General features: G+C 38.5%; 1 protein-coding gene across 1 annotated transcript in view; it reads right to left on the bottom strand.

Moving 5' to 3' along the window:
- Window positions 1–12,225, bottom strand: part of UNC13B (unc-13 homolog B) — a 252,931-nt gene that overhangs the window by 113,421 nt on the left and 127,285 nt on the right. The window contains exon 8 of the mRNA XM_056117067.1: window positions 4,666–4,900. Within this exon, the coding sequence (XP_055973042.1) occupies window positions 4,666–4,900 (235 nt within the window). The remainder of the gene's footprint in view (window positions 1–4,665; window positions 4,901–12,225) is intronic.

The following is a 12,225-nucleotide window of genomic DNA, read 5'->3' as shown; positions in this document are numbered from 1 at the left end:
ATTATTCACACCCAACAATATTTTGGGATAAAACAAATTGAAAATGGGTGCTAAGATACAAAAAATATTCAAGAGAAGGATTGATATTCTTTTGACAACTCTCAATACTACAGTATTCTATTATTCTGGACTTAATAGGAAAAGGCCATTTAGTTGAGAAAATACTGTTAACACTTTTTTCTTACAGACTGTTGTTTTAGTCTCCAGTATCTCCAGTATCTTCAAAATCTAACTCAAACCTGGAAGAAACTTTATTTGGTTTTTGTGTGTTTTATTTTTAAGTTTTCTGGTGGAATTCTTCTTTTTTTTTTTTTTTTTTTTGGTGGGGGAGCTTTTTGGGTCCAACACCCGGCACTGCAAAGGGGTTACTCCTGACTCTGCACTGAGGAATTATCCTGGCAGTGTGTGGGGGGGGGGGTAGGGGGGAGGGGGAAGGGCGCGGAGGGGACACACATATAGGATGTCAGAGATCACACCCAGGTCAGCACTGTCAGGAATAATTCCTGAGTGCAGAGTCAGCAGATACAGTCCAAAAAAAAAAAGAAAGAAAAAGGAAGAAATATATGTACTTGTGCACTGCTGGGTGTGACCCACCTTCCCCCTCAAAATTGTATGTTTACTTTAGAAGAGCAGGTAGAGCACTTGCCTTACATGTGGCTGACCTGAATCAGGCCTTGCACTCCAAGCCCAGCCAGGCATGACCTCTGAGCACACAGGCAGTAGTAGGCCCTGAACATTTCTGGATTGGTCCCCAAATCAAAAAATTAAATAAAATTAAATAAACAATAATAATAAATAAAATCAGGTTAACATTTCTTCTGATTTGAGAATTACTGAGAATCATACTTGAGCCCTCACATTAAACCACTGGCCAAGCTGACTAAGAATAACTAGAAGGGTCCCTAAGTCCCTGAGCACTGTGTAAGAATCCCCCAAATATGGAAAGAAAAATGTAATTTTATTGACTAATGATTCTGTTGGGTGGGATCGATAGCATAGTGGGTAGGGTGTTTGCCTTCCACATGGCCGACCTGATTTGGACTCCTCCATCCATCTCGGAGAGCCCATATTCCACCTGCACAGCAAAGCCTGGCAAGCTACCCATCAGGTATTCGATATGCCAAAAACAGTAACAACAAGTCTCACAATGGAGATGTTACTGGTGCCCACTCAAGAAGGACAGTGCTACAGTGTTACAATGATACTGTTATTTATTACAGCACTATCCCAGAAAAAAATTGAAATGTTAATAGGAAAACTTCTAGATTAATTGCTATTGTTCATGCAGTTGTTTACTTGATTATTACTTCTGACCTGCACAAAGAACACTTGCAAATACAGAAGGGGGAGAAAAAGGCCCCCCAATATTTTTTGCTATAATTTTTTCTTTAGTGGGAAATGGCTAAATTAATAAAGCAGCAAAGAAGAGAGGGAAACTTCAGTAAAATTCCTGATGTGTTTCTTTTGAGAAGCAGATAAAAATTGAGATTTTAAACAATGGCTAATAGATTTTTTAAAAATTCACTGGTTATATTCTCAGAATTCAGATAATATACTGATCAGGTTGTTGTCTAGGATGAAGATGCCATCTGAATCTCAGAACATATATTCACCCATTTAGTGAAGTAAACAAGCAATAACAAAAAAATCAGCCTATGGTATGATGAATCTCAGAAATCAAAAGTAGGAGAAAACTTGGAATGTTATTTATTTATTCTTTTTATTTGGTTTGGGATTTTGACATGCTAGGAATTGAATTCAGGTTCTCACACTTCTAATGTGTATATTTTACAACTCAGCTACATCTCCAGCTATGGAATGGTTTTGAGGAAAAACAAATAAAAAAATACCCTTCAATCAATGAAATAACTGATTTGAGCCAAAGACCTCCAGGACCAGCCACCACCATGCTGAGACCACTCTCCGCACACATGAAGGTACTGGCAGAGGGACAAAGCCACGCGGGTTCCGGGGCCGAGACCTCCAAGCCTACTCAAATTGGAGTCGAGCATCTTCTACCCAGATCCTCCAAATTCCAGTAGGCGGGGGTCACACCCACCACCTGGCCCCCTGGCGCCGTGTAATCCCATCAGCGGCCAAGACTCAGAGACTACAAAATGCAGCTCCCGGAACCGCGCGGCCGCATTTGCGGCCGCGCGACATCTAATCAGAACATCTTTTTACGATATCTCATTATCCCATTCCTACTCTGGACAAACTTGCAGGCTATCGAATATAGCCTGCCCACAGGGCAGAGTCTGGCAAACTCCCCGTGGCACACCAAATATGCCAAATACCAGTAACAATGGTGGGTCTCATTCTCCTAAAAAGCCTTGAATATAATCTCAGGGCTAGGATGAAAGAGACGTTACTGGGGCCTGCTCGAGGCAATCGACGATTAACAGGATGATGAATGATGAAAAAATGAGCATGGATTATCAATAGATGCTAAAAACCAATGGGTAGTTGGGAATGTGGCTCTGTAGTAAAGTGTATACATTGCATCTTTAAGGTCTCATATGGGTTCAATTCCTCAGTTACATAAATAAAAATAAAAACAATGGTTGAAATATTGCTGGGAAAGCAGACTATTGATAGTATCTCACTTATTATCTCACTTATTAATGATTAAGAATATCATTCAGAGGTCAGGGAGATAGTCCAGGGCTTTAAGTGCTTCCCTTGCATGCAACCAACTCTGGTACCATACATGGTACCATACATGGTCCCCAGAGCACTGCCAGGAGTGTTCCCTGAGATCCCTGAGAGCAGAGAGTCAAGAATAAGCTCTGACTGAGCATAGTTGGGTGTGGACAAAACAAAAGCAAAACAAAACAAATATCACTTATATATTTAAATTACAAAAGGGGAAAGGCAACTTTATATTGGAAAAATCTGGTAACCGAGAGATCAAAACTAAATATCACAAATAATATGTGTGTGACAAAGTAACATTATGTGAACCCTGATGCATTGCAAAGGAAACATCATCTAACAATTTTTACCAAAAATCTTTGATTTAATTCTAAACTAAAATAAGTGATAAAACAAAACAGAACTATGAGGCACTCTCATAACAACAATCAAAAAAAAGGATAACCAAAAAAAGTGGGGAAATTCTGCTAGATTGGAGAAAACTATAGAAACAGGAAAATCAAGTATAATGCACCATGATCCTTTTTAGCTCCTAATCCAGAAAGAAAAACTTCATATTGAAAATTACTGGGAAAGGGGCTGGAGCAATAGCACAATGGGTAGGGCATTTGCCTTGCATGCAGCCGACCTAGGTTCGATTCCCAGCATCCCATATGGTTCCCCAAGCACCGCCAGGAGTAATTCCTGAGTGCATGAACCAGGAGTAACTCCTGTGCATTGCCGGGTTTGGCCCAAAAAGAAAAAAAGAAAAAAGGAAAAAAAAAGAAAATTACCGGGAAAAAAAAATTTTAAAGAAAGGAAGCAAAAAATAAAAAATACCAGAATAACTGGAGAAATTCAAATATGTCTATATGTTAAATCAAACTGTAACGTTAAAGTTCTTTCAGTGTGATCACAGGATTATGTAGAGAAAGTCCTTTTCCTCAGGAGTTACATGTTAAAGTACTTCTTGGTGAAATAACACAGTGTCTATAACATGAAAGAAACCCTGTATATATAAATACACATTCGAATGAGATAAAAGTAAATTAAAAATGTTAACATAACTGATGAATCTGGGCAGCATGAATATTGTTTTATTCTTTCTCTAAATTTTAATTAGAGAGTAGTATGCACTTATGTACATATTTGCTTTCATAGAACTAGTATTTAAGGAAGGAAACAAAAATACAACAGTTTGAGTGGCAAAGGAGCTGTAACTTTATTCATCAAAACCATGAAAGTCAACACTACTGTAATAATAGTACCTAAACTACCATAAAAAAATTTTTTAAATCAATAAGAAAATAGGAATGGAACTGGGTAGAGAATAATAGTTATGGAAGAGAGATTTTTTTTAATTCTATGCTGTATTGTACCTTAATGTTTGCGATAGCACAGCGGGTAGGGCGTTCGCCTTACAAGCGGCCAACATGGCCGACCCGAGTTCGATTCCTCCGCCCCTCTCGGAGAGCCCGGCAAGCTACCGAGAGTATTCAATATGCCAGACACAGTAACAACAAAGTCTCCAATGGAGACGTTACTGGGCCCGCTCGTTTATATATTAAAGGACAAAATATATTTTTCAAGTTCTAGCAAAATTACTGAATCTGTTCTGTTGATACAATATTGGTTTTATTCTGAAGTTATCAAGAAAATATTTATGCAGAAAGGATTGTCCAAATATTTAATTTCTATAATTTTCTTTTTGAAATCTTGATGAAGGAAATATGCCAAAATCATTGAGGTGGGCAAAGGGGCAACAGGTTTGTTTGTTTATTTTTAACCACCTACTCTAAAAGGGCATGCACTTTCATAAATGACAATCACTCAGAGATTTTTTTATTGATGGAAAATGTATAAATGCAAATATAGGAAAATAAAAATAACTAATAATCTACACAAAACATGTTTAAAATTTGGCCCATCATTCTGCTATATTTTCACTACAATCTTATGTTAAAGTACCTAAATACTTGTTGCCAGTATCATCCATGATGAAAGAGAAAATGCTCTGTTTCCAATACCTACCTGAGGGCTTGACGCTCGGGATAATCAATATCATAACTCTGCATGGAGTCATTGCAAGAGTCCCGAGAACTGCCCTGAAGCAGCATCTGCTGTGGCAATCGTAGAGGCACAGGGAACTGGTGCACAGAAGCATTGGGCTGGGACGTCGTATGGTAAGGAGGAGGGATGCTATTGCTGGTCTCACTGCGATAGTCACTATCTCGATCATCAACGGCACTATCAGCATCTTCAAAGGCTGTGGAATAAGCACAGTCAATCAAAGCATCCCAGCTTTATTCAGTTCTCAAAAACACCTTTTCTGCTTCAAACTCAGGTAACCACAGCCTGGAGAACAAGGCCAAGCTGAGCAGCATGTGAACCCAATAATCTCAAAGTCATGTATAGACTATCACAAAACCCAAAGTGTCTCTTCTAATCAAATGATAAAGATCTCAGTGCCAACTTTTAGAGGAGCTCTAAGTCACGTTTTCCTAATGTAAAATCTGTTTATAATTCTTCTCTAGCTATCATAACCCTAAATAAAATATGCTTTGTAAATGACATGAGCAGATTTTGGTCCTCTATAATTATCAAAAAGGGCTAGAGAAAGAAAAAAATTGTTTCTCCACATTTTAGAAAAGATAAAATTGTTGTTTGAAGTTGGCTTGATGTTTTCAGATTTTAAAATATACAACTGAACCAAATTAGCAGGTTCAATATCAGAACATAGACCAGGAAATTAGGAAAGCTAAAGAAATCAAGCCCCAAACTCTAGAGACAGCTGAGAAATGATAATCTATGTTTTTTTCTAACTGCGTATAAAGTTTTTCTATCAAACCTATACTCCGGGGTCATCATTCCAACCCAAATTATGGATTAAAGAGGAACAGCAAAACATATATACTGCCAGTCAGATCCTGTGGACAATGAAACAAAGTTTATTTAATAGCACTGTAGCACTGTCCTCCCATTGTTCATCAATTTGCTTGAGAGGGCACCAGTAACGTCTCCATTGTGAGACTTGTTACTGTTTTTGGCATATCAAATAAACCACAGGGAGCTTGCCAGGCTCTGCCATGCAGACAGGATACTCTCGGTAGCTTGCCGAACTCTCCGAGAGGGATGAAAGAATCAAACTTGGGTCCAACCACGTGCAAGGCAAACACCTTCCTGCTGTGCTATCACTCCAGTCCTTAATAGCAGTGACTACCATTTTAAAGATTATTTCAGATATTCAGAGCAGCACCGATTAAGTAAAATTTTGTTCATTTGGGTCAAGGGCACACCTAGTGGTACTCAGGAGCCACTCCCAGCTCTGTGCTCAGGAAATTTAAACCATTGCCATAGCTTTAACTTCATGCAAAGCAAGTGCCTTAACCTCTGTACTATCTCACTAGCTTCTTCAGTTTTATTCTCAACTTTTGCTAAAATGATCACAAATCCTGCTTCAAATAAAAACAAAAATGTGCAACACAATTTTGAAACAGGAGCTCAACCTAACAGTGCTTTGTAAATTATTTTATAGAAAAGTGATTTTTGACACTATCCCCATATGTGTATGATTAACAAGGTCCCGTTATGTTCTTTCTTGCCAAGTTCCTATTTGGCTTACAATGAGGAAAAGGAACATTCACTATCCAAGAATAAAAATACTTTTAGCAGATGATGGAGTCCTCACATTAGTATTTTTTTAAAAAAAAAACTAATTTTGATAGTAATGTGGGCAGCAGAAACCTTCTGAATCCATAAGATTAGATTTTTATAATTGCTCATGTTGAAGTACTTACATCCCAGCAATAGAAATTGGAATGTTAATATTAACTAGAAAAAAAATCAAGACAAAAGTAATAAAACTTAGGGAAGGTAATCAAAAAAAAAACCACACGGCTTCTTAAACAACCTAGTTCTACTAAGAGAACACAAACATGGATTTCACAAACAGGAAAACATAAGCATTACATTTCAAACTATTATGGGTATAAATGGGAGTAGTAGGGGTAAGAAGATCTAATGAGCTTTCACCCATTTGCATGGGGCCAGAGCAATAGTACAGCCAGTAGGGAATTTGCCTTGCACATGGCCAATCCCAGGTCCAATCTCTGGCATTCCATATGGTTCCCAAGCACTGCCAGGAGTAATTCCTGAGCGCAGAGCCAGGAGTAAACCCCTGAGCATCACTGGGTGTGATTTTACTCCACCCCCTTCAAATAAGAAAGAGAGAGAGAGAATGCTCAGGATATCAGTGGAAATCAACATAATATAAACTAACTTTCAAAAGCCCAAGGAACAATAAGTAACACTTTGCCAATGAAAGCAGAGGAAACACAGTAAAGATTGACAACCAAAAAAACAATAGGACATGCAAAAAATAGGACATGATCACAGATCTGGAAAAAGAAACACTGGAGCTACTAGTTTTAGATCCAGAAGCCTTTGTTATTCAAACCTGAGGGAAACCATCAAAGACTAAACCCCGGTATGCCTTTTAGATCTCCTTTCTGAATCCACAAAGGAAATGTGAAGAAGTCAGTGTTGGATTATTCATGCATACAGATGATGGGGCAAAGTCCAAAAGGAAACAAAGTGAAGTCTACTTAGACTCCAGCAGAAACATGAGGAGAGGACCCAGACAACCAAGACTGAGTCTAGAAAGAGGGAGCGGTTAAAGACAACCTGTTGACCAGAAAGAGAAGGGGGACCTGCGATCCAGTCACTTGGTACCCCTTAGTTTCTCATTGCATCTGGTTTAGTAATCCTAAATAACGCTCCTTTAAATTTTAGACACTGAGAGGAATAATCAGAAATGTTTCTTTATTCTTTTTTAATTTATTTTTATTAGTGAATCACTGTGGGGTACAGTTACAGGCTTACAAACTTTTGTGCTTGTGTTTCAGTCATACAATGATCGAGTACCCAGCCCTCTATCAGTGCCCATTCTCCACCACCAATGACACTCCCACCACCCCCATCCTATCCTCCCCACCCCACCCTGCCTCAAAGACAGGGCATTCCCTTTTGTTCTCTCTTTCATTTATACCCAGAAACTTTTCTAATCCCTAATATTTCTATAGTTAAAAAGAGGTAAAGGTAAAGGTAAAGGTCCTCCCGTTGATCGTCAATTTGCTCGAGCGGGCCCAGTAACGTCTCCATTGGAGACTTTGTTGTTACTGTGTCTGGCATATCGAATACGTCACAGGGAGCTTGCCAGGCTCTGCCGTGCGAGCGAGATATTCTCAGTAGCTTGCCCGGCTCTCCGAGAGGGGCGGAGGAATCCAACTCGGGTCGGCCATGTTGGCCGCTTGTAAGGCGAACGCCCTACCCGCTGTGCTATTCAGAAATGATTTAAAGTAGTTGGGAACAGAAAAAATATAACATGAAAAATAGGTGGGTACAGAAGGAAATAAAAGGCTGTGAGGTGAAACAAAAGAAATAGTGGGGGGGGGGGGAGTAGGAAGAAGACAAATGCCAGCTTTTCTACCCCTCACACCATCAATATTCTTAAAAAGCAAACTTCCTGATACTACCAAAGATAATTAGAAACTGAAAAAGGAGATGAAGAACTTGAATGAAAGAATTGTACTTTTAGTCTCTCAAGGGTTCTAATATTCTATGCTACAGCACCATTTCAGTCATAATATGAAACCTCTGGCTTCAAATAAAAGCTAAGTATAAGTTTAATTTTTCAGCGTAAGGCACACTACTTCCAAAAGTTGAAAACCCTGGGTAAAGTCTATATGAAAAACAGATAAAGAAAAATTACAGGGGGCTGGAGCGATAGTACAGCAGGTAGCGTGTTTGCCTTGCACGTGATGGACCCGGGTTTGATTCCCAGCATCCCCCGAGTACCACCAGGAGTAATTCCTGAGTGCAAAGCCAGGAGTAACCCCTGTGCATCACTGGGTGTGAACAAAAAAAAGAAAGAAAAAGGAAAAATTACACATTAAAATAATGGAGCATCAATATATCGGTCTAATAGGAGAAAGAAAATATGGATACATAGGGAAGTCCTAATGAAAACACTATAAATCTCACTCCTGGGAATATATCCCAGAGAGGCAAAAAAGTATAGTCGAAGTGGCATCTGCACTTGTTTATTCATTGCAGCACTGTTTACAATAGCTAGAATCTGGGAAAAACCTGAGAGCCCAAGAACAGATGACTGGTTAAAGAAACTTTGGTACATCTACACAATGAAGTACTATGTAGCTGTTAGAAAAGATGAAGTCATGAAATTCATATACAAGTGGTACTACATGGAAAGTATAATGCTAAGCGAAATGAGTCAGAAAGAGAGGGACAGACATAGAAAGATTGCATTCATCTGGGAAACATAAAGTAACAAAATAGGAGACTAACACCCAAGAGATAAGTACCAGGAGGATTACTCCATGACTTTGAGGCCAGCCGCACATGCTAGGGGAAAAGGCAGCTCAGATAGAGAAGGGAGCACCAAATAAAGGGTGTTAGGAGGTTCCTCTCAGGATGGGAGATGTGTGATGAGAGTAGACTATAGATCGAACATGATTGCCACTCAACTCCTCTTTTGCAAACCACAGCACTCAAAAGGAGAGAGATAACAAAAGGGAATGCCCTGTCACAGAGGTAGGATGGGATGGGGGTGGGGGGTGGGAGGGATACTGGGATCAGTGGTGGTGGAGAATGGGCACTGGGTGGAGGGATGGGTGTCAATCATTGTATAACTGACACCCAAGCACAAAAATTTGTAAGTCTACAACTGTACCTCATGGTGCTTCACTAATAAAAATTTAAGGAAAAAAAATCAAATAAATAAATAAAGTACATCATTTACCAGGTTAAGTAAATAAATAAAGCATATCCCTAAATTACTGTATATGTCTGGTATGGTTTGGTGATCTGATGATGGGACTTGGCTTATACGTGTCTCCATATGTGGTGGTATCTGTATATATAAAAGTTTTGGAAGGCATGGGTGAGGGATTAATGTATGGATATGTACCTTTAAGAATGTACAAGGTGAATGTAGTATATGTATTTGTGTGTATGCATATGATGGGTTGTGTATTTTATGTGCAAGAGTGCAGGGTAAGGAGTACATACATCATGGTGAGTGTATTGATAAATTTGTAAATGTGTGTGAGTATAGAGGTGAGGGGTATTCATGGACACATTTTTCTGTGACATTACACTTAGGAATAGATATAATAATCTGGGACTGGTGGTACAAGTGTTGATAAGCATAGGCTTACATATGTATGTGATTTAAAATACATGGGTATGTATGCATTTTTTGTATCTGTGTAGGCATAAGACGATGTGTGTGAACAAATAATGTATGTACATATGTGTGTGAGTAGTTGATAAAGAAGCATATATGCTCCTGAGTGATTGAATATGTGTGTGCAAATGTTTATTTATGTGTGATGGCAGGCATATTAGATATTTATAGAGAGGCATAACTATATCTACAACAATTATATCTATACGTGAGCTCAATATATGTTGAGGGAGTTTATTATGTGTAAATGTGGGGGTCTATGTGTGAAGGGATCCTATGTTTCTTGGTGTTAGTGTATATTTCAGTGAACTGTATGTGTTTTTGTATATGTGACTCCAGAGTCCAGTTAATAAGATGTATACATAGTGTATTTGTGAAGGTGTGGAACTGCTGTATGATTATCTTTGTGTGTCCCCTTATAAAAGTACTGTTTAGACAGATTTTAAAAAAAAGAAAACACTATAAATCAAACACCATGAGTCACTAGAAAAAGTGTTCTGGAGAGGTGGTTTTGAAAGATTGGTGGGGTTTTCAATAATTATGATTGGAGAGAAATACCTTCTGGAATCTAGATAGCAATGGAATGACTAAAAGTATAGAGGTAGGAAAAACTGGTAATGCTGAGAAACATTTTATTTCTTATTTGATATATAATAAAAAGATATGGAAATGAATGATAGAAAAAAAAACCTTGGCAAAGCAGGCTGAGGACCGTAATCTGAGCTAGGGAAAAGAGGCATAAAGTAGTCATAACTTCTAAGAAGACTGAATGAAATACTGAACAATGTTGCTCTTAATATGTGCTGCTCCTGCATTGAGTCCATGATTTTATTATTATTTTTTAATTATAGTGTCCATAGTCAGCATGCTGAGGTGGGTAGAAGTAGAGGGGGCAAGCTACTAACTACTCTGGTAAGACTCAGCCTAGTGTGCCTGAAAGTTTGGTGGTTGGTACAACCAATAGTTCTAGGGACAGAACTTAGGGCCTCACATGTGCTAGGTTTGTGCTCTATCACATGAACTATCTTCCTACCTTGAATACCTATCTTTAAATCCAGAATATAGTTAGGATTTTATCAGAGAAATGAGTAAGAATTTCAATGTTTCTTTTTTCACAGCTTACTTTTACATACTTAATTTGACTCTCCTTAGCACCTATTGGAAACCTCTCTCTCTCTTCCCCTCTCCCTCTCTCTCCTTTTCTCTTCCTCCTTCTCCCTCCTTCTTTCTCTCTCCCTCTCCCTCTCTCTCTCTCTCTCTCTCATCAACATCAATAAACCAATCTATGAGATACCTAATCAATTAGATCTCAATCTCTCCCTCTCTCCCTCAATTGCTCATTCTCTCACTGTTGTGTGTGCATGTGTGTGTGAGAAAGAGAGATATCATTAAGAAACCAACTTAACAGTCTACTATCAGTAATTGTATCCATAGAAGAGAAGGGAATAAATTATATGTGCTAATATGCATGAATATCCAACTTTACAGTTCAGAGAAAATATGTTAAAGGGTAAAATGAAGAAAAATTTAAGGCATTCAAATTCTTACGTACTCTGTTGCTCTCCCCAGCCCAAATAGGTCCAGTGACCTAAGAAAATAGCAAGTGGTAACAAAGAGGAAGAGTGAAAGACAATTTTAAACAGAACTCAAACATTTCCCCACATAACAAATTATTATGTACCTTATCTTACTGAGCATATACTACTTATATTACATTAATTTTACATAACATGTAGAAAGCATCTGTCTTCTACCAAGCATAAGTCAAATCTCTTGCTGTCTGCTAAGCACTCTATCAGGAAAAAAAAAAATTTTTTTTAAACTACTTTCATGTTCTTTCTTCTGGCCAAGCTTTCTCTCAGAATATTATAATTTAGGAACTAATAAACCATGCCCTATTCAAAACATGAAAAATTTGATCTCTTATCTAAAAAAAACCCCATATTTGTTTTAGTGTGTTTGGTTGATTTTTGAGTTTTGTTTTGGCTTTGGTATTTGGGTTTTTCTGGGTGGAGGGTAGAGTATCTTGCAGGGATCACACCGGTGGTGCCTGGGGAACCCTGTGGTCCCGAGGCTCCAATCCTGCTTAAAAGCTATCTTTCCAGTCCCTCAGAAATCTTTCTGATCTGAGTTCACCAAACAAAAGCCTACCACAACATATTCATAAGAAGCTCAGGCTTGAGACAGCAGAAAAGAATAATTTCCCTTGTCTGGGAATGATAATGTCCAGTTTTGCTGATTTTCACTGAAATTTAAAAAGCAAAAGAAATGCCTTAAAGTCTAATTTTTCAGGGCTGGAGTGATAGCACAGCGGGTCGGGCATT

Source organism: Sorex fumeus, unplaced genomic scaffold (assembly GCF_029834395.1).
Source record: "Sorex fumeus unplaced genomic scaffold, SorFum_2.1 ptg000034l, whole genome shotgun sequence".
Lineage (NCBI taxonomy): Eukaryota > Metazoa > Chordata > Mammalia > Eulipotyphla > Soricidae > Sorex > Sorex fumeus.
The sequence above is the reverse complement of the archived record's forward strand: the minus strand, read 5'-3'. Positions and strand labels throughout refer to the sequence as shown.